The sequence below is a fragment of the Dendropsophus ebraccatus genome, unplaced genomic scaffold, assembly GCF_027789765.1.
Source record: "Dendropsophus ebraccatus isolate aDenEbr1 unplaced genomic scaffold, aDenEbr1.pat pat_scaffold_836_ctg1, whole genome shotgun sequence".
Classification (NCBI taxonomy): domain Eukaryota; kingdom Metazoa; phylum Chordata; class Amphibia; order Anura; family Hylidae; genus Dendropsophus; species Dendropsophus ebraccatus.
The window spans coordinates 25,132-49,873 of NW_027210435.1; the positions used below are offsets into that span (position 1 = coordinate 25,132).

The 24,742-nt window shown below is 41.9% G+C and overlaps 1 protein-coding gene across 1 annotated transcript in view; it reads left to right on the forward strand.

The window, feature by feature from the left end:
* LOC138780522 (serine/threonine-protein phosphatase 2A 56 kDa regulatory subunit delta isoform-like) overlaps window positions 1–24,742 on the forward strand; it is a 65,861-nt gene that overhangs the window by 19,341 nt on the left and 21,778 nt on the right. Inside the window, exons 8-10 of the mRNA XM_069956710.1 lie at window positions 62–121; window positions 4,209–4,317; window positions 9,306–9,359. Coding sequence (XP_069812811.1) covers window positions 62–121; window positions 4,209–4,317; window positions 9,306–9,359 — 223 coding nt within the window. The remainder of the gene's footprint in view (window positions 1–61; window positions 122–4,208; window positions 4,318–9,305; window positions 9,360–24,742) is intronic.

The window sequence follows — 24,742 nt, forward strand, 5'->3', positions numbered from 1 at the left end:
GTTGGTGGGTGTGGACGTTGACGGTGGGTGTGGTCATTGCCTGTGATTTCTTATTCTGTAGGTTTATATATGAGACAGAACATCACAATGGAATTGCTGAACTTCTGGAGATTCTGGGCAGGTAGGATGCTGTGTGGCCGTGGATGATTAGGGGGATGGCCCCACCTGTGTGCTGGCCGTGTCCTCTGGAGTTGTTTTGCCTGAAGCTGCCATTTTGCAGACGCTGCTTTATTGCCTGTCCTCATACAGTGCTGGCCAAAAGTATTGGCACCCCTGCAATTCTGTCAGATAATACTCAGTCTCCCAGAAAATGATTGCAATCACAGATACTTTGGTAATAATCTCTGCATTTAATTTGTCTTCAATGGAAAACCATAAAAATAATTGTCAAAAAGCCAAATTGGATATAATTCCACACCAAACATAGAAAGGGGGTGGACAAAAGTATTGGCACCCCTAGAAAACCCCTGTGCTGCCTCTGTAATGTGTGCAATCCCCGGCAGTTGTTACTTCCCTGCGGCACATACCAGGTGGTGGCAATAACTAATCCCACTCGCTGCCACCTCTGTCCTTGTGTGACCACATGGAGAGAAGAGAGAAGCCAAAGAGCTGAGGAGCAATCTCACTGCTACACGTCCATCTCCAAAGAGCTGAGGAGCAATCTCACTGCTACACGTCCATCTCCAAAGAGCTGAGGAGCAATCTCACTGCTACACGTCCATCTCCAAAGAGCTGAGGAGCAAACTCACCGCTACACGTCCATCTCCAAAGAGCTGAGGAGCAATCTCACCGCTACACGTCCATCTCCAAAGAGCTGAGGAGCAATCTCACTGCTACACGTCCATCTCCAAAGAGCTGAGGAGCAATCTCACGGCTACACGTCCATCTCCAAAGAGCTGAGGAGCAATCTCACCGCTACACGTCCATCTCCAAAGAGCTGAGGAGCAATCTCATGGCTACACGTCCATCTCCAAAGAGCTGAGGAGCAATCTCACCGCTACACGTCCATCTCCAAAGAGCTGAGGAGCAATCTCACCGCTACACGTCCATCTCCAAAGAGCTGAGGAGCAATCTCACCGCTACACGTCCATCTCCAAAGAGCTGAGGAGCAATCTCACCGCTACACGTCCATCTCCAAAGAGCTGAGGAGCAATCTCACCGCTACACGTCCATCTCCAAAGAGCTGAGGAGCAATCTCACCGCTACACGTCCATCTCCAAAGAGCTGAGGAGCAATCTCACCGCTACACGTCCATCTCCAAAGAGCTGAGGAGCAATCTCACGGCTACACGTCCATCTCCAAGAGCTGAGGAGCAATCTCACGGCTACACGTCCATCTCCAAAGAGCTGAGGAGCAATCTCACGGCTACACGTCCATCTCCAAAGAGCTGAGGAGCAATCTCACGGCTACACGTCCATCTCCAAAGAGCTGAGGAGCAATCTCACCGCTACACGTCCATCTCCAAAGAGCTGAGGAGCAATCTCACCGCTACACGTCCATCTCCAAAGAGCTGAATGTTCCTGTGTCTACTGTGCGCAGTGTCATCAAGAAGTGTAAAGCCCATGGCACTGCGGCTAACCTCCCGAGATGTGGGCACTGCCCACTAACCTCCCGAGATGTGGGCACTGCCCACTAACCTTCCGAGATGTGGGCACTGCCCGCTAACCTCCCGAGATGTGGGCACTGCCCGCTAACCTCCCGAGATGTGGGCACTGCGGCTAACTGTGGGACCGAAAAGAAACATTGATGAGAGATTTTGAAAGATTGTGCGGATGGCGGCTAAAGAACCTCGACTAACAAAGTCGACAAATTCTAGCTGCCCTGCAGTCCGAGGGTACAACACTGTCACCCCGTACTATCCGTCGGCGTCTGAATGAGAAGGGACTCTATGGTAGGAGACCCAGGAAGACCCCACTTCTGACCCAGAGACATAACAAAGCCAGGCTGGAGTTTACCAAAACTTACCTGAGAAAGCCCAAATCTTTTTTGAAGAATGTTCTCTGGTCAGATGAGACTAATGTAGAGCTTTTTGGGAAAAGGCATCGACATAGAATTTACAGGAAAAAAAGAGGCCTTCAAAGAAAAGAACCCGGTCCCTACAGTCAGACATGGCGGAGGGTCCCTGATGTTTAGGGTGGCTTTGCTGCCTCTGGCACTGGACTGATGACCCTGTGATTATGTCTGAAGACCACCAACACGTTGTGCAGCATAATGTGGGGGCCTAGTGTGACAAAGCTGGGTCTCCCTCCCTCAGTGGTCAGGGGTCTCCCTCCCTCAGTGGTCAGGGGTCTCCCTCCCTCAGTGGTCAGGGGTCTCCCTCCCTCAGGGGTCAGGGGTCTCCCTCCCTCAGGGGTCAGGGGTCTCCCTCCCTCAGGGGTCAGGGGTCTCCCTCCCTCAGGGGTCAGGGGTCTCCCTCCCTCAGGGGTCAGGGGTCTCCCTCCCTCAGGGGTCAGGGGTCTCCCTCCCTCAGGGGTCAGGGGTCTCCTCCCTCAGGGGTCAGGGGTCTCCCTCCCTCAGGGGTCAGGGGTCTCCCTCCCTCAGGGGTCAGGGGTCTCCCTCCCTCAGGGGTCAGGGGTCTCCCTCCCTCAGGGGTCAGGGGTCTCCCTCCCTCAGGGGTCAGGGGTCTCCCTCCCTCAGGGGTCAGGGGTCTCCCTCCCTCAGGGGTCAGGGGTCTCCCTCCCTCAGGGGTCAGGGGTCTCCCTCCCTCAGGGGTCAGGGGTCTCCCTCCCTCAGGGGTCAGGGGTCTCCCTCCCTCAGGGGTCAGGGGTCTCCCTCCCTCAGGGGTCAGGGGTCTCCCTCCCTCAGGGGTCAGGGGTCTCCCTCCCTCAGGGGTCAGGGGTCTCCCTCCCTCAGGGGTCAGGGGTCTCCCTCCCTCAGGGGTCAGGGGTCTCCCTCCCTCAGGGGTCAGGGTCTCCCTCCCTCAGGGGTCAGGGGTCTCCCTCCCTCAGGGGTCAGGGGTCTCCCAGCAGGACAATGACCCAAAACAAACTTCAAAAATCCCTAGAAAATGGTGGTGAGATAAAGCTCTGGAGACGTGTAAAGTGGCAGCAATGAGTCCAGAGCTGAATCCCATAGACACCTGTGGAGAGATCCCACAATGGCCGCTTGGAGAAGGTCCTTCACATTCCAGGGACCGCCAGCAATGCGCCAAAGAGGAACGAGCTAAAATCCCAGCCGAGGATTGTAAGAGACTCATTGCTGGTTCCCCCGGTATTGTCTCTATAGGTTGTGCTGCCAAGTATCAGGCTGAGGGCGCCAATACTTCTGTCCGGACCATTTATGGAGTTTTGTGTAAAATGATCAATGATTTGACTTTTTTTTTATTCTCTTTTGTGTTTTTTCATTGCAAGCAAAATAAATGAAGATATTATTATCAAAGCATCTGTGATTGCAATCATTTTCTGGAAGAGACTGAGGATTATCTGACAGGATTGCAGGGGGCCAATACTTTTGGCCAGCACTGTAAATCTGTGACTTAAGCATCATGTCGTGTGGATGATATCCGTCCTGTAGTGTGATGTTGTGTGGATGATGTCTGTCCTGTCGTGTGGATGATGTCTGTCCTGTCGTGTGATGTCGTGTGGATGATGTCTGTCCTGTCGTGTGGATGATGTCTGTCCTGTCGTGTGATGTCGTGTGGATGATGTCTGTCCTGTCGTGTGGATGATATCTGCTGTGTAGTGTGATCTTGTGTGGATAATATCTTCTGTGTGATGAGATTGCATTACACAGCAGATAACAACATCCACACGGGATCACGTCACATGGAAGAAATCATCCACACAAGATCACACTACGACGGATATTATCCACATGAGATCACACTACACATCAGATATCATCCTTACAGGATCACATGTGGATGATATCTGATGTGTAGTGTGATCTTGTGTGGATAATATCTTCCGTGATATGAGATCACACTACACAGCAGAGATCATCCACAAGCAATCATATCCCAAGAGATATCATTCACACAAGATCACACTACGACAGATATTAGGTACACAAGAACGTATCACACGGCAGATATCATCCACACAAGATCACACTACACAACAGATAGCATCCACACCGGATCACATGTGGATGATATCTTCTGTGTGATATGATCCTGTGTGGATGATATCTTCTGTGTGATATGATCTTGTGTTATCTGCCGATGATATCTGCTGTGTGGATGACTTTTATTCATTATACCCTTTTAGTATCATCAATGGTTTTGCACTTCCACTTAAAGAAGAGCACAAGATGTTTCTGATTAGAGTCCTGTTACCGCTGCACAAGGCCAAGTCTCTGAGCGTCTACCACCCCCAGGTAACTGTCCTTGAGAAAAGTCAGCCATATATAATATATATATATATACACACACACACACACACACACACACACACACACACACACACTGGTGTAAACTGCCCATAGCAACCTCTGAGAATGCCCTAGTAGGAATATCAGGCCAGAAAACTCCAGTGCCTGGGTGACTTTCAGGAAGGTCCTCCAGGCGAGCAGGTATCTCCTGTTGTGTCCTGGTTACAATCTCTTGTCTATGGAAATGATTTTGGTGGATTTGGGGTCTGCCTCTTATTTCTCTTATCTGGTGATGAGTGGGATCCAGCATTGTACCCTGGAGGTTGAGATGTTGGTTGGGTCCGTGCACACCGAGTAGTGTACTTTGTTATGGAGGGCTTAGCTTGGCCCTGTAAACATAACCCTGTGTTTGCTTAGAATTCTGGGGAATTATTCAGGTGTAATAGATGTTTCCCTATTGTACTTAGCAGCTTGGAGGTAGAACAAATACCCGTTATTATCTGTGATTTTTTTTTTTTTTTTGTGTAAATATATTTGTTATGTTTTATGACTGTGTTAAAAAATAAAAAGAGTCCAGGTCAAACAAATGAAGTAAGGCCCCGTTCCCACTGAGCCGTTAGCCTCCCGCTCATAATGGGAGTCTATGGGAGGCGCGCGCTCCTCCTCTGTACATGCTGAAGAATGAACATGTTCATTCTTCAGTGCGTACAGAGCAAGAGGCGCTGCCGCATCTGCCGACTGTGCCCCTCCGGCTGCCGCATCTGCCGACTGTGCCCCTCCGGCTGCCGCATCTGCCGACTGTGCCCCTCCGGCTGCCGCATCTGCCGACTGTGCCCCTCCGGCTGCCGGATCTGCCTACTGTGCCCCTCCGGCTGCCGCATCTGCCTACTGTTCCCCTCCGGCTGCCGCATCTGCCTACTGTGCCCCTCCGGCTGCCGCATCTGCCTACTGTGCCCCTCCGGCTGCCGCATCTGCCGACTGTGCCCCTCCGGCTGCCGCATCTGCCGACTGTGCCCCTCCGGCTGCCGCATCTGCCTACTGTGCCCCTCCGGCTGCCGCATCTGCCTACTGTGCCCCTCCGGCTGCCGCATCTGCCGACTGTGCCCCTCCGGCTGCCGCATCTGCCGACTGTGCCCCTCCGGCTGCCGCATCTGCCGACTGTGCCCCTCCGGATGCCGCATCTGCCGACTGTGCCCCTCCGGCTGCCGCATCTGCCGACTGTGCCCCTCCGGATGCCGACTGTGCCCCTCCGGCTGCCGCATCTGCCGACTGTGCCCCTCCGGCTGCCGCATCTGCCGACTGTGCCCCTCCGGCTGCCGCATCTGCCGACTGTGCCCCTCCGGCTGCCGCATCTGCCGACTGTGCCCCCTCCGGCTGCCGCATCTGCCGACTGTGCCCCTCCGGCTGCCGCATCTGCCGACTGTGCCCCTCCGGCTGCCGCATCTGCCGACTGTGCCCCTCCGGCTGCCGCATCTGCCGACTGTGCCCCTCCGGCTGCCGCATCTGCCGACTGTGCCCCTCCGGCTGCCGCATCTGCCGACTGTGGCCCCTCCGGCTGCCGCATCTTGCCGACTGTGCCCCTCCGGCTGCCGCATCTGCCGACTGTGCCCCTCCGGATGCCGACTGTGCCCCTCCGGCTGCCGCATCTGCCGACTGTGCCCCTCCGGCTGCCGCATCTGCCGACTGTGCCCCTCCGGCTGCCGCATCTGCCGACTGTGCCCCTCCGGATGCCGCATCTGCCGACTGTGCCCCTCCGGCTGCCGACTGTGCCCCTCCGGCTGCCGACTGTGCCCCTCCGGCTGCCGACTGTGCCCCTCCGGCTGCCGACTGTGCCCCTCCGGCTGCCGACTGTGCCCCTCCGGCTGCCGCATCTGCCGACTGTGCCCCTCCGGCTGCCGACTGTGCCCCTCCGGCTGCCGCATCTGCCGACTGTGCCCCTCCAGCTGCCGCATCTGCCGACTGTGCCCCTCCGGCTGCCGACTCTGCCCCTCTGGTTATCCCGGTTGTGGTGTCGCTGCTAGTTGGGACTGTGGGCGAGCGTCTGCTGGCACAGGGGAGAAGGTAGCTCGGTATGAGGCCAGCCACATACTATAAGGAACGCTGCTATATATATATATATATATCATATACTATACAGCCACATACTATAAGGAACACTGCTATATATATATATATATCATATACTATACAGCCACATACTATAAGGAACGCTGCTATATATATATATATATCATATACTATACAGCCACATACTATAAGGAACACTGCTATATATATATATATATATATATATCATATACTATACAGCCACATACTATAAGGAACGCTGCTATATATATATATATATCATATACTATACAGCCACATACTATAAGGAACACTGCTATATATATATATATCATATACTATACAGCCACATATTATAAGGAACACTGCTATATATATATATATAGCAGTGTTCCTTATAGTATGTGGCTGTATAGTATATGATATATATATATAGCAGCGTTCCTTATAGTATGTGGCTGTATAGTATATGATATATATATATATGATATATATATATAGCAGTGTTCCTTATAGTATGTGGCTGTATAGTATATGATATATATATATATAGCAGCGTTCCTTATAGTATGTGGCTGTATAGTATATGATATATATATATATATAGCAGTGTTCCTTATAGTATGTGGCTGTATAGTATATGATATATATATATAGCAGCGTTCCTTATAGTATGTGGCTGTATAGTATATGATATATATATATATATAGCAGCGTTCCTTATAGTATGTGGCTGTATAGTATATGATATATATATATATATATATATAGCAGTGTTCCTTATAGTATGTGGCTGTATAGTATATGATATATATATATATATAGCAGCGTTCCTTATAGTATGTGGCTGTATAGTATATGATATATATATATATATAGCAGTGTTCCTTATAGTATGTGGCTGTATAGTATATGATATATATATATATATAGCAGTGTTCCTTATAGTATGTGGCTGTATAGTATATGATATATATATATAGCAGCGTTCCTTATAGTATGTGGCTGTATAGTATATGATATATATATATATATAGCAGCGTTCCTTATAGTATGTGGCTGTATAGTATATGATATATATATATATATATATATATATATATATAGCAGTGTTCCTTATAGTATGTGGCTGTATAGTATATGATATATATATATATAGCAGCGTTCCTTATAGTATGTGGCTGTATAGTATATGATATATATATATATGATATATATATATATAGCAGTGTTCCTTATAGTATGTGGCTGTATAGTATATGATATATATATATAGCAGTGTTCCTTATAGTATGTGGCTGTATAGTATATGATATATATATATATATAGCAGCGTTCCTTATAGTATGTGGCTGTATAGTATATGATATATATATATATATAGCAGCGTTCCTTATAGTATGTGGCTGTATAGTAATATGATATATATATATATATATATATATATATATATATATATATATATAGCAGTGTTCCTTATAGTATGTGGCTGTATAGTATATGATATATATATATATATAGCAGTGTTCCTTATAGTATGTGGCTGTATAGTATATGATATATATATATATACATATATATATATATAGCAGTGTTCCTTATAGTATGTGGCTGTATAGTATATGATATATATATATAGCAGTGTTCCTTATACTATGTGGTTCCTTACCCCTCCTCCTTACCCCTCCCTGTGATGATTTACTGAATTAAATCACTGAAGACATTGGTGAGGGCTTTGGACTTATTTCTTGTTTGCTTTTGCCATAAACAGTTGACGTTTCTGTCGCTGCACCACAATATATAGTCCAGTGTACTTTAGTCTACCTACAGTATGTGGCCCAAAGTACTGCAGCATAGCCAGCTACACCGGTAGTGCCGGCTCTGTCCTCTATTTGCACTCACTTGATTGCTTCATGCTGAGCACCCCGGCTATGGCTGCTGAAGCCTCTGTACTCCCCATTGCGGCAGCAGGAGGCCTGGACATGTGCTGGGGTGAGAATGAGGACTGTGTGTGCGCTGCAGGATTTTAATGCATGACAGGCTACTATGTTTCTAACCGTAATCTATGACACTGTGGTCCCAGGTCTCTTCAGGTCACTGACCAGGTCCTCGCATGCATTTTTTTTAATCATGCTTTATAACAAGGCAGCTATATAACAGCTATACTTACTGTATCCGGGTCCAGTCTCCTAAAGGCTGCTATATAACAGCTATACTTACTGTATCCAGGCCCAGTCTCCTGAAGGCAGCTATATAACAGCTATACTTACTGTATCCAGGCCCAGTCTCCTGAAGGCAACTATATAACAGCTATACTTACTGTATCCAGGTCCAGTCTCCTGAAGGCAGCTATATACCAGCTATACTTACTGTATCCAGGTCCAGTCTCCTGAAGGCAGCTATATAACAGCTATATTTCTGTATCCAGGTCCAGTCACCTGCAGGCAGCTATATAACAGCTATACTTACTGTATCCAGCCCCAGTCTCCTGAAGGCAGCTATATAACAGCTATACTTACTGTATCCAGGTCCAGTCTCCTGCAGGCTGCTATATACCAGCTATACTTACTGTATCCAGGTCCAGTCTCCTGACAGCTATATACCAGCTATACTTACTGTACAGATCCAGATCTCCGTTACACCAATGTGATAATAACTCCCCTGGGGTCTGATCGGCCCTTTATGCTGGAGCTGGAGTCTGAGTTGGAGCGGCAGCGTCTGACTCCACAGCCCTGGTAATAAGGACAGGGCCCTTTTGTAATTCATCCAATGTGAATTCATAGAATTTTCCTAGATTCTGCCTGTCACAGGTGCAATGTACCTACCATAACTATTACCCCCCTCTCCATTCTCATTATTTCCCCTCTGTATATGCCTCCCTGTTATGTCTCCTGCTCCTAGAGCTCATGTCTCTTGTCTCCTTGCAGCTGGCGTACTGTGTGGTGCAGTTCTTGGAGAAAGACAGTACCCTAACAGAACCGGTGAGTACATTTTTAAATGTATTTATACTTTTTTTTTTTATTAATTTTTATTTTATTATTAATTTTTAAATGTATTATTAAAGTGGAACTATCAGTAGGTTAGACTAAGGCTAACCTGCTGACTGCCCCCCTATTGCGCACGGAGCATGGAGCAAGAAGGCATGTGTCTCAGCTGCCCTCGTGTGTCTAAGCTGCCCTCGTGTGTCTAAGCTGCCCTCGTGTGTCTCAGCTGCCCTCGTGTGTCTAAGCTGCCCTCGTGTGTCTCAGCTGCCCTCGTGTGTCTCAGCTGCCCTCGTGTGTCTAAGCTGCCCTCGTGTGTCTCAGCTGCCCTCGTGTGTCTAAGCTGCCCTTGTGTGTCTAAGCTGCCCTCGTGTGTCTAAGCTGCCCTCGTGTGTCTATCTGCCCTCGTGTGTCTAAGCTGCCCTCGTGTGTCTAAGCTGCCCTCGTGTGTCTCAGCTGCCCTCGTGTGTCTAAGCTGCCCTCGTGTGTCTCAGCTGCCCTCGTGTGTCTCAGCTGCCCTCGTGTGTCTAAGCTGCCCTCGTGTGTCTCAGCTGCCCTCGTGTGTCTAAGCTGCCCTCGTGTGTCTATCTGCCCTCGTGTGTCTAAGCTGCCCTCGTGTGTCTAAGCTGCCCTCGTGTGTCTAGCTGCCCTCGTGTGTCTCAGCTGCCCTCGTGGGTCTCAGCTGCCCTCGTGTGTCTCAGCTGCCCTCGTGGGTCTCAGCTGCCCTCGTGTGTCTAGCTGCCCTCGTGGGTCTCAGCTGCCCTCGTGGGTCTCAGCTGCCCTCGTGGGTCTCAGCTGCCCTCGTGTGTCTCAGCTGCCCTCGTGTGTCTCAGCTGCCCTCGTGGGTCTCAGCTGCCCTCGTGGGTCTCAGCTGCCCTCGTGGGTCTCAGCTGCCCTCATGCGGCTGTTCCTGTGCTGTTAGCAGTGTAATCCTCAGCCTGGAGCACCATTATAAGCACTGCGTCTCCCCCGTCACGCTGATCCGGCCCGCTCACTCCATTGATTATCATTAGATGATGCTGATGCTCTGGGGGTAGTGCTCCTAGTGGTCCGGCCTGAGGATTGTGCCATTCCCATGCTGTGTAGCAGTGTACAGGAGAAAGGTAAGAGACATACCTTCTTCCTCTGCGCTCTGTGGGCAATAGGCGGCTAACCCGATGAGTGTTCCCTTTTAGGTTTATTACAAATACAACATAATGTACTATAGTACACTGATAACAGTATAATCCTCCACCTGTACTGTACTATAGCAGTGTAATCCTCCACCTGTACTGTACTATACTATAGCAGTGTAATCCTATACTATACTATAGCAGTGTAATCCTATACTATACTATAGCAGTGTAATCCTCCACCTGTACTGTACTATACTATAGCAGTGTAATCCTCCACCTGTACTGTACTGTACTATAGCAGTGTAATCCTATACTGTACTGTACTATAGCAGTGTAATCCTATACTGTACTATACTATAGCAGTGTAATCCTATACTGTACTGTACTATAGCAGTGTAATCCTATACTGTACTATACTATAGCAGTGTAATCCTATACTATACTGTACTATAGCAGTGTAATCCTATACTGTACTATACTATAGCAGTGTAATCCTATACTATACTATACTATAGCAGTGTAATCCTGTACTATACTATAGCAGTGTAATCCTATACTGTACTATACTATAGCAGTGTAATCCTATACTATACTATACTATAGCAGTGTAATCCTATACTATACTATAGCAGTGTAATCCTATACTATACTATACTATAGCAGTGTAATCCTATACTGTACTATAGCAGTGTAATCCTATACTATACTATAGCAGTGTAATCCTATACTGTACTATAGCAGTGTAATCCTATACTATACTATACTATAGCAGTGTAATCCTATACTATACTATAGCAGTGTAATCCTATACTATACTATACTATAGCAGTGTAATCCTATACTGTACTGTACTATAGCAGTGTAATCCTATACTGTACTATACTATAGCAGTGTAATCCTGTACTGTACTATAGCAGTGTAATCCTATACTATACTATAGCAGTGTAATCCTATACTGTACTGTACTATAGCAGTGTAATCCTATACTGTACTATACTATAGCAGTGTAATCCTATACTATACTATAGCAGTGTAATCCTATACTGTACTGTACTATAGCAGTGTAATCCTATACTATACTATAGCAGTGTAATCCTCCACCTGTACTGTACTGTACTATAGCAGTGTAATCCTCCACCTATACTGTACTATACTATAGCAGTGTAATCCTATACTGTCCTATATTATAGCAGTGTAATCCTATACTGTACTGTACTATAGCAGTGTAATCCTCCACCTGTACTGTACTATACTATAGCAGTGTAATCCTATACTGTCCTATATTATAGCAGTGTAATCCTATACTGTACTGTACTATAGCAGTGTAATCCTCCACCTGTACTGTACTATAGCAGTGTAATCCTATACTGTACTGTACTATAGCAGTGTAATCCTATACTATACTATAGCAGTGTAATCCTCCACCTGTACTGTACTGTACTATAGCAGTGTAATCCTATACTGTACTGTACTATAGCAGTGTAATCCTATACTATACTATAGCAGTGTAATCCTATACTGTCCTATACTATAGCAGTGTAATCCTATACTGTACTATACTATAGCAGTGTAATCCTATACTATACTATAGCAGTGTAATCCTATACTGTACTATACTATAGCAGTGTAATCCTATACTGTCCTATACTATAGCAGTGTAATCCTATACTGTACTATACTATAGCAGTGTAATCCTATACTATACTATAGCAGTGTAATCCTATACTATACTATACTATAGCAGTGTAATCCTATACTATACTATAGCAGTGTAATCCTATACTGTACTGTACTATAGCAGTGTAATCCTATACTGTACTATACTATAGCAGTGTAATCCTGTACTGTACTATAGCAGTGTAATCCTATACTGTACTGTACTATAGCAGTGTAATCCTATACTATACTATAGCAGTGTAATCCTATACTATACTATAGCAGTGTAATCCTATACTATACTATACTATAGCAGTGTAATCCTATACTGTACTATACTATAGCAGTGTAATCCTATACTATACTATACTATAGCAGTGTAATCCTATACTGTACTATACTATAGCAGTGTAATCCTATACTATACTATACTATAGCAGTGTAATCCTATACTGTACTATACTATAGCAGTGTAATCCTATACTATACTATACTATACTATAGCAGTGTAATCCTATACTATACTATACTATAGCAGTGTAATCCTATACTGTACTATAGCAGTGTAATCCTATACTATACTATAGCAGTGTAATCCTGTACTATACTATAGCAGTGTAATCCTATACTATACTATACTATAGCAGTGTAATCCTATACTATACTATAGCAGTGTAATCCTATACTATACTATAGCAGTGTAATCCTATACTATACTATACTATAGCAGTGTAATCCTATACTGTACTATACTATAGCAGTGTAATCCTATACTGTACTGTACTATAGCAGTGTAATCCTATACTATACTATAGCAGTGTAATCCTATACTATACTGTAACTCGGACTATAGCAGTGTATCCTATAATATACTATAGCAGTGTACATCCTATACTGTAGCTATACTATAGCAGTGTAATCCTATACTGTACTATACTATAGCAGTGTAATCCTATACTGTACTATACTATAGCAGTGTAATCCTATACTATACTATAGCAGTGTAATCCTATACTGTACTGTACTATAGCAGTGTAATCCTTACTGTACTGTACTATAGCAGTGTAATCCTATACTATACTATAGCAGTGTAATCCTATACTGTACTATACTATAGCAGTGTAATCCTATACTGTACTATACTATAGCAGTGTAATCCTATACTGTACTATACTATAGCAGTGTAATCCTATACTGTACTATACTATAGCAGTGTAATCCTCCACCTGTACTGTACTGTACTATAACAGTGTAATCCTATACTGTACTATACTATAGCAGTGTAATCCTATACTGTACTATACTATAGCAGTGTAATCCTATACTATACTATAGCAGTGTAATCCTATACTGTACTATACTATAGCAGTGTAATCCTATACTGTACTATACTATAGCAGTGTAATCCTATACTATACTATAGCAGTGTAATCCTATACTGTACTATACTATAGCAGTGTAATCCTATACTATACTGTACTATAGCAGTGTAATCCTATACTATACTATACTATAGCAGTGTAATCCTATACTGTACTATACTATAGCAGTGTAATCCTATACTGTACTGTACTATAGCAGTGTAATCCTATACTATACTATAGCAGTGTAATCCTATACTATACTGTACTATAGCAGTGTAATCCTATACTATACTGTACTATAGCAGTGTAATCCTATACTATACTATACTATAGCAGTGTAATCCTATACTGTACTATACTATAGCAGTGTAATCCTATACTGTCCTATACTATAGCAGTGTAATCCTATACTATACTATAGCAGTGTAATCCTATACTGTACTATAGCAGTGTAATCCTATACTATACTATACTATACTATAGCAGTGTAATCCTATACTATACTATACTATAGCAGTGTAATCCTATACTATACTATACTATAGCAGTGTAATCCTATACTGTACTATACTATAGCAGTGTAATCCTATACTGTCCTATACTATAGCAGTGTAATCCTGTACTATACTATAGCAGTGTAATCCTCCACCTGTACTATACTATAGCAGTGTAATCCTATACTATACTATAGCAGTGTAATCCTATACTGTCCTATACTATAGCAGTGTAATCCTATACTGTCCTATACTATAGCAGTGTAATCCTATACTATACTATACTATAGCAGTGTAATCCTATACTATACTATACTATAGCAGTGTAATCCAATACTGTACTGTACTATAGCAGTGTAATCCTATACTATACTATACTATACTATAGCAGTGTAATCCTATACTATACTATACTATAGCAGTGTAATCCTATACTATACTATACTATACTATAGCAGTGTAATCCTATACTGTCCTATACTATAGCAGTGTAATCCTGTACTATACTATAGCAGTGTAATCCTATACTGTCCTATACTATAGCAGTGTAATCCTATACTGTACTGTACTATAGCAGTGTAATCCTATACTATACTATACTATAGCAGTGTAATCCTATACTATACTATAGCAGTGTAATCCTATACTGTACTATAGCAGTGTAATCCTATACTATACTATAGCAGTGTAATCCTATACTGTACTATAGCAGTGTAATCCTATACTATACTATACTATAGCAGTGTAATCCTATACTATACTATAGCAGTGTAATCCTATACTATACTATAGCAGTGTAATCCTATACTGTACTGTACTATAGCAGTGTAATCCTGTACTATACTATAGCAGTGTAATCCTATACTATACTATAGCAGTGTAATCCTATACTATACTATAGCAGTGTAATCCTATACTGTACTATAGCAGTGTAATCCTATACTATACTATACTATAGCAGTGTAATCCTATACTATACTATAGCAGTGTAATCCTATACTATACTATACTATAGCAGTGTAATCCTATACTGTACTATAGCAGTGTAATCCTATACTATACTATACTATAGCAGTGTAATCCTATACTGTACTATAGCAGTGTAATCCTATACTATACTATAGCAGTGTAATCCTATACTATACTATAGCAGTGTAATCCTATACTGTACTATAGCAGTGTAATCCTATACTATACTATAGCAGTGTAATCCTATACTATACTATAGCAGTGTAATCCTATACTATACTATAGCAGTGTAATCCTATACTGTACTATAGCAGTGTAATCCTATACTATACTATACTATAGCAGTGTAATCCTATACTATACTATAGCAGTGTAATCCTATACTATACTATACTATAGCAGTGTAATCCTATACTGTACTATAGCAGTGTAATCCTATACTATACTATACTATAGCAGTGTAATCCTATACTGTACTATAGCAGTGTAATCCTATACTATACTATAGCAGTGTAATCCTATACTATACTATAGCAGTGTAATCCTATACTGTACTATAGCAGTGTAATCCTATACTATACTATAGCAGTGTAATCCTATACTATACTATAGCAGTGTAATCCTATACTATACTATAGCAGTGTAATCCTATACTGTCCTATACTATAGCAGTGTAATCCTGTACTATACTATAGCAGTGTAATCCTCCACCTGTACTATACTATAGCAGTGTAATCCTATACTATACTATAGCAGTGTAATCCTATACTGTCCTATACTATAGCAGTGTAATCCTATACTGTCCTATACTATAGCAGTGTAATCCTATACTATACTATACTATAGCAGTGTAATCCTATACTATACTATACTATAGCAGTGTAATCCAATACTGTACTGTACTATAGCAGTGTAATCCTATACTATACTATACTATACTATAGCAGTGTAATCCTATACTATACTATACTATAGCAGTGTAATCCTATACTATACTATACTATACTATACTATAGCAGTGTAATCCTATACTGTCCTATACTATAGCAGTGTAATCCTGTACTATACTATAGCAGTGTAATCCTATACTGTCCTATACTATAGCAGTGTAATCCTATACTGTACTGTACTATAGCAGTGTAATCCTATACTATACTATACTATAGCAGTGTAATCCTATACTATACTATAGCAGTGTAATCCTATACTGTACTATAGCAGTGTAATCCTATACTATACTATAGCAGTGTAATCCTATACTGTACTATAGCAGTGTAATCCTATACTATACTATACTATAGCAGTGTAATCCTATACTATACTATAGCAGTGTAATCCTATACTATACTATAGCAGTGTAATCCTATACTGTACTGTACTATAGCAGTGTAATCCTATACTGTACTATACTATAGCAGTGTAATCCTATACTATACTATAGCAGTGCAATCCTATACTATACTATAGCAGTGTAATCCTATACTGTACTATAGCAGTGTAATCCTATACTATACTATACTATAGAAGTGTAATCCTATACTATACTATAGCAGTGTAATCCTATACTATACTATACTATAGCAGTGTAATCCTATACTGTACTATAGCAGTGTAATCCTATACTATACTATACTATAGCAGTGTAATCCTATACTGTACTATAGCAGTGTAATCCTATACTATACTATAGCAGTGTAATCCTATACTATACTATAGCAGTGTAATCCTATACTGTACTAGAGCAGTGTAATCCTATACTATACTATAGCAGTGTAATCCTATACTATACTATAGCAGTGTAATCCTATACTATACTATAGCAGTGTAATCCTATACTGTACTATAGCAGTGTAATCCTATACTGTACTATACTATAGCAGTGTAATCCTATACTATACTATAGCAGTGTAATCCTATACTATACTATACTATAGCAGTGTAATCCTATACTGTACTATAGCAGTGTAATCCTATACTATACTATACTATAGCAGTGTAATCCTATACTGTACTATAGCAGTGTAATCCTATACTATACTATAGCAGTGTAATCCTATACTATACTATAGCAGTGTAATCCTATACTGTACTATAGCAGTGTAATCCTATACTATACTATAGCAGTGTAATCCTATACTATACTATAGCAGTGTAATCCTATACTATACTATAGCAGTGTAATCCTCCACCTGTACTGTACTATACTATAGCAGTGTAATCCTCCACCTGTACTGTACTGTACTATAGCAGTGTAATCCTATACTGTACTGTACTATAGCAGTGTAATCCTATACTGTACTATACTATAGCAGTGTAATCCTATACTGTACTGTACTATAGCAGTGTAATCCTATACTGTACTATACTATAGCAGTGTAATCCTATACTATACTATTAGTCAGTGTAATCCTATACTATACTAGATCCAGTGTATCCTATACTATACTTAGCAGTGTAATCCTATACTATCTATAGCAGTGTAATCCTATACTATACTGTACTTAGCAGTGTATCCTATACTGTACTATACTATAGCATGTAATCCTATACTATACTATACTATAGCAGTGTAATCCTGTACTGTACTATAGCAGTGTAATCCTATACTGTACTATACTATAGCAGTGTAATCCTATACTATACTATAGCAGTGTAATCCTATACTATACTATACTATAGCAGTGTAATCCTATACTATACTATACTATAGCAGTGTAATCCTATACTATACTATACTATAGCAGTGTAATCCTATACTGTACTATACTATAGCAGTGTAATACTATACTATACTATAGCAGTGTAATCCTATACTATACTATACTATAGCAGTGTAATCCTATACTATACTATACTATACTATAGCAGTGTAATCCTATACTATACTATACTATAGCAGTGTAATCCTATACTGTACTATAGCAGTGTAATCCTATACTATACTATAGCAGTGTAATCCTGTACTATACTATAGCAGTGTAATCCTATACTATACTATAGCAGTGTAATCCTATACTGTACTGTACTATAGCAGTGTAATCCTATACTATACTATAGCAGTGTAATCCTATACTATACTGTACTGTACTATAGCAGTGTAATCCTATACTATACTATAGCAGTGTAATCCTATACTGTACTATACTATAGCAGTGTAATCCTATACTGTACTATACTATAGCAGTGTAATCCTATACTATACTATAGCAGTGTAATCCTATACTGTACTGTACTATAGCAGTGTAATCCTCCACCTGTACTGTACTGTACTATAACAGTGTAATCCTATACTGTACTATACTATAGCAGTGTAATCCTATACTGTACTATACTATAGCAGTGTAATCCTATACTGTACTATACTATAGCAGTGTAATCCTATACTATACTATAGCAGTGTAATCCTATACTGTACTATACTATAGCAGTGTAATCCTATACTATACTGTACTATAGCAGTGTAATCCTATACTATACTATACTATAGCAGTGTAATCCTATACTGTACTATACTATAGCAGTGTAATCCTATACTGTACTGTACTATAGCAGTGTAATCCTATACTATACTATAGCAGTGTAATCCTATACTATACTGTACTATAGCAGTGTAATCCTATACTATACTGTACTATAGCAGTGTAATCCTATACTATACTATAGCAGTGTAATCCTATACTATACTATACTATACTATACTATAGCAGTGTAATCCTATACTATACTATACTATAGCAGTGTAATCCTATACTATACTATACTATACTATAGCAGTGTAATCCTATACTGTCCTATACTATAGCAGTGTAATCCTGTACTATACTATAGCAGTGTAATCCTCCACCTGTACTGTACTATAGCAGTGTAATCCTATACTATACTATAGCAGTGTAATCCTATACTGTCCTATACTATAGCAGTGTAATCCTATACTATACTATACTATAGCAGTGTAATCCTATACTATACTATACTATAGCAGTGTAATCCTATACTATACTATACTATAGCAGTGTAATCCAATTACTGTACTGTACTATAGCAGTGTAATCCTATACTATCTATCTATACTATACTATAGCAGTGTAATCCTATACTATACTATACTATAGCAGTGTAATCCTATACTATACTATACTATACTATAGCAGTGTAATCCGATACTGTCCTATACTATAGCAGTGTAATCCTGTACTATACTATAGCATGTAATCCTATACTGTCCTATACTATAGCAGTGTAAATCCTATACTGTACTGTACTATAGCAGTGTAATCCTATACTATACTATACTATAGCAGTGTAATCCTATACTGTACTATAGCAGTGTAATCCTATACTATACTATACTATAGCAGTGTAATCCTATACTATACTATAGCAGTGTAATCCTATACTATACTATAGCATGTAATCTATACTGTACTGTACTATAGCAGTGTAATCCTATACTGTACTATACTATAGCAGTGTAATCCTATACTATACTATAGCAGTGCAATCTATACTATACTATAGCAGTGTAATCCTATACTGTACTATAGCAGTGTAATCCTATACTATACTATACTATAGCAGTGTAATCCTATACGATACTATAGCAGTGTAATCCTATACTGTACTATAGCAGTGTAATCCTATACTGTACTGTACTATAGCAGTGTAATCCTATACTATACTATACTATAGCAGTGTAATCCTATACTGTACTATAGCAGTGTAATCCTATACTATACTATAGCAGTGTATCCTATACTATACTATAGCAGTGTAATCCTATACTATACTATAGCAGTGTAATCCTATACTATACTATAGCAGTGTAGTCCTATACTATACTATAGCATGTAATCCTATACTGTACTATAGCAGTGTAATCCTATAACTGTATTGTAGACGGGGAGATCAGGTAGTCTTGTAGTTTTGTTAGCAGCAAAGGTTTCCTGTATTTTCTTATTGCTGCCCCTAAATGTATAATAGTATAAAAATGTAAAAAGAAATATACATTTGTTTTAAAAAGGTTATATTGCAACGTGTTAGTTTTTTGGACTGGATTGTTCCTTAAAGGGTTACTTTGGTGTAATCGGTTGCTTTTGATAATAGTCGCAGAAGGCTATAACCACACCGATTTATAGGAAAGTATTGATTTATTAGACTATATTATAGACTGATACTTAGCTGCAGTTACAGGTGGTACATATGTTGTTGTAGAGCTCCATAGTATATTATGCTCCAATATACACCTATTTCCCTCTGACCACCAGGGTGCTGGGCACCTTCCTTCCATGGTCTCAGCTGACTAGAAGCTACATACCCCTGGCTCTTATAGTAGCTTTGGGTGGGGGGTGATGTGCTTCCAGAAATGTCTATGTAGACCCTGATCACCATGAATGGAAGTCTCCCCGGCCTTGTACATGTGTACCAAGCACAATGGGCTCATGGTTTTACAACTACAGCTACAAGGTTCTGCCAGCTGGACAACAACAGTAATAAACAATTGTATCCTCCAGTAATGACATTACTGGGGAGGTTTATGGCCGAACATTTGACATAACAATGCTGGTTCCCATATACCTAGCTAAATAGATGGACATTATAACAATACATTCCTTCCTCACGTCACATCAATAAAACACTTTCATTTTCTGAAATAAACCCATCCGGTTACATCCGGTGAAAATAATCTTCTTTCATATCAACTGGTTTTAGAAAGTTAAATAGATTGGTAATTTACTTATATTTAAAAATCTCATGTCTATTAGTACTTTATCAGCTGCTGTATGTCCTGCAGGAAGTGGTGTATTCTCTCCACTATGACACAGTGCTCACTGCTGCCACCTTTGTCCGTGTCAGGAACTGTCCAGGGCAGCAGCAAATCCCCATAGAAAACCTCTCTTGCTCTGGACAGTTCCTGACAAGGACAGAGGTGGCAGCAGTGAGCACTTTGTCATAGTGGAGAGAATACACCAGTTCCTGCAGTACATACAGCAGCTGATAAGTACTGGTAGATATATGATTTTTAAATAGGAGTAAATAACAAATCTATGTAACTTTCTGGCACCAGTTGATTTGAAAGAAAAAGCATTTTGCTGGCGCACCCGTTTAAGGCTTTGGCTGACACCTTCCCGAACTCATGACCTCCTCTCTGAATCCTTCCCGAACTCATGACCTCCTCTCTGACACCTTCCCTTGCTGTACTTTACAATGGCAGACTTAATTTTTTTTCATAAAATATGCTGCGAAATGGGAAAAAATTATTTGCGCAGTGAAATTGAAATAAATGTATTTTTTTTTTATTTGGGGAGGTATCGTGCTTACGCCATGTGCCCTATGGTAAAACTGACATGTAATCTATGTTCTTCAAGTTAGTACGATTACAATGATAGGAAACTTGTATAATTTTTCTATTTTATTTAATGGCTTTAAAAAAAATTTCTTTAATGAACATTTAGGTTTTTTTTTCTTAAAGTGACTCTGTAGCCACAATCTGCCCCCCCCCCCCCTTGTACCTTCGGATAGCTGCTTTTAATCAAGATCTGTCCTGTGGTCTGTTTGTCAGGTGATGCAGTTATTGTCCTAAAAACAGATACTCCCTTTGGGCACGGGGCTGCAAGTTTAAAAGTTGTTTTTTAGGACAATAACTACATCACCTGCCAAACAGACCACAGGAAAGATCTTGGATTAAAGCAGCTATCCGAAGGTACAGGGGGGGGGGCAGATTGTGGGTACAGAGTCACATTAAATTTCCTTTATTCCCTCCTTATAACGCTGTTATCCTGTGCTCTATTCCCTCCATATAACGCTATTATCCTGTGCTCTATTCCCTCTGTATAACGCTGTTATCCTGTGCTCTATTCCCTCCATATAACGCTATTATCCTGTGCTCTTTTCCCTCTGTATAACGCTGTTATCCTGTGCTCTATTCCCTCTGTATAACACTGTTATCCTGTGCTCTATTCCCTCTGTATAACGCTGTTATCCTGTGCTCTATTCCCTCTGTATAACACTGTTATCCTGTGCTCTATTCCCTCTGTATAACGCTGTTATCCTTTGCTCTATTCCCTCTGTATATTGCTGTTATACTTTGCTCTATTCCCCTCCTTATAACACTGTTATCCTGTGCTCTATTCCCTCCATATAACGCTATTATCCTGTGCTCTATTCCCTCTGTATAACGCTGTTATCCTGTGCTCTATTCCCTCTGTATAACGCTGTTATCCTGTGCTCTATTCCCTCTGTATAACACTGTTATCCTTTGCTCTATTCCCTCTGTATAACGCTGTTATCCTTTGCTCTATTCCCCTCTGTATAACACTGTTATCCTTTGCTCTATTCCCCTCTGTATAACACTGTTATCCTTTGCTCTATTCCCCTCTGTATAACACTGTTATCCTTTGCTCTATTCCCTCTGTATAACGCTGTTATCCTTTGCTCTATTCCCTCTGTATAACACTGTTATCCTTTGCTCTATTCCCCTCTGTATAACGCTGTTATCCTGTGCTCTATTCCCTCTGTATAACGCTGTTATCCTGTGCTCTATTCCCTCTGTATAACGCTGTTATCCTTTGCTCTATTCCCTCTGTATAACGATGTTATCCTTTGCTCTATTCCCTCTGTATAACGCTGTTATCCTTTGCTCTATTCCCTCTGTATAACGCTGTTATCCTGTGCTCTATTCCCTCTGTATAACGCTGTTATCCTTTGCTCTATTCCCTCTGTATAACGCTGTTATCCTTTGCTCTATTCCCTCCTTATAACGCTGTTATCCTTTGCTCTATTCCCCTCCTTATAACGCTGTTATCCTTTGCTCTATTCCCTCTGTATAACACTGTTATCCTGTGCTCTATTCCCTCTGTATAACGCTGTTATCCTGTGCTCTATTCCCTCTGTATAACGCTGTTATCCTGTGCTCTATTCCCTCTGTATAACACTGTTATCCTTTGCTCTACTCCCTCTATATAACGCTGTTATCCTGTGCTCTATTCCCTCTGTATAACGCTGTTATCCTTTGCTCTATCCCCTCCATATAACACTGTTATCCTTTGCTCTATTCCCCTCCATATAACGCTGTTATCCTGTGCTCTATTCCCTCCGTATAACGCTGTTATCCTGTGCTCTATTCCCTCTGTATAACGCTGTTATCCTTTGCTTTATTCCCCTCCATATAACGCTGTTATCCTGTGCTCTATTCCCTCTGTATAACGCTGTTATCCTGTGCTCTATTCCCTCTGTATAACGCTGTTATCCTTTGCTCTATTCCCTCTGTATAACGCTGTTATCCTTTGCTCTATTCCCTCCATATAACGCTCTTCTGCTTTGGTCTTTGGGGCTGTGTGAGGTGTCACTTTTTGCACCATGATCTTTTTATTACAATTTTTCTGGTTTTGATGTGACACAAAATCAGCATTTTACACTTTGGATTTTTTTTTGTGCTTACGCCGTTTGCCGCGTGAATCAGGAATGTGATTTATTAATAATTTGAGTGATTACACACACGGCGATACCAAATACGTATTTTTTTTTATTTATGAAATGGGAAAGGGGTGGGGGGGAGTTAAAAACTTAATAGGGAAGGGAATTGTTTGTTATTAAAAAGACTTCTTCTTCTTCTTACACTACATTACTCTCTCTGCTCCACTAGGGGGCAACATTATACACTACACTGATTCCTCATAGGGAATGTAGTGTATGTATGTGTGTGTGTGTATGTGTAATATATATAAAAATATATTGCTTACACAACAAACTGACCCCTAAGATAACCCTTCCTGAGGGTATGACATCTTCTCAGTGATACTCTGTTCTGTATAAACCTGAATGTGCTGACACCAACATCGCACACACATCATCCCTGGGAATCCCATGTATTACCCAATGGTGGCCTGGAGGTGGCGCCATTATCCCCCCCCCCCCCCCCCCCCCTCCTTCAGGCTTGATCCAACTCTGCTGTAATATATCTGCTGTCCTTGTGTGTGTGTGTGTGTGTGTGTGTGTATAATATTAGTGTGTGTGTGTGTGTGTGTGTGAGACCTCCCTACAAGGCCCGGGCATGCTCCTGATGAGGTGTCTGTATGACCTCCCTACAAGGCCCAAGCATGCTCCTGATGAGGTGTATGACCTCCCTACAAGGCCCAAGCATGCTCCTGATGAGGTGTATGACCTCTCTACAAGGCCCGGCATGCTCCTGATGAGGTGTATGACCTCCCTACAAGTCCCGGGCATGCTCCTGATGAGGTGTCTGTATGACCTCCCTACAAGGCCCGGGCATGCTCCTGATGAGGTGGCTGTATGACCACCCTACAAGGCCCGGGCATGCTCCTGATGAGGTGTCTGTATGACCTCCCTACAAGGCCCGGGCATGCTCCTGATGAGGTGGTTGTATGACCTCCCTACAAGGCCCAGGCATGCTCCTGATGAGGTGTCTGTATGACCTCCCTACAAGGCCGGGGCATGCTCCTGATGAGGTGTCTGTATGACCACCCTACAAGGCCGGGGCATGCTCCTGATGAGGTGTCTGTATGACCTCCCTACAAGGCCCGGGCATGCTCCTGATGAGGTGGCTGTATGACCTCCCTACAAGGCCGGGCATGCTCCTGATGAGGTGTCTGTATGACCTCCCTACAAGGCCCAGGCATGCTCCTGATGAGGTGGTTGTATGACCTCCCTACAAGGCCCAGGCATGCTCCTGATGAGGTGTCTGTATGACCACCCTACAAGGCCGGGGCATGCTCCTGATGAGGTGTCTGTATGACCTCCCTACAAGGCCCAGGCATGCTCCTGATGAG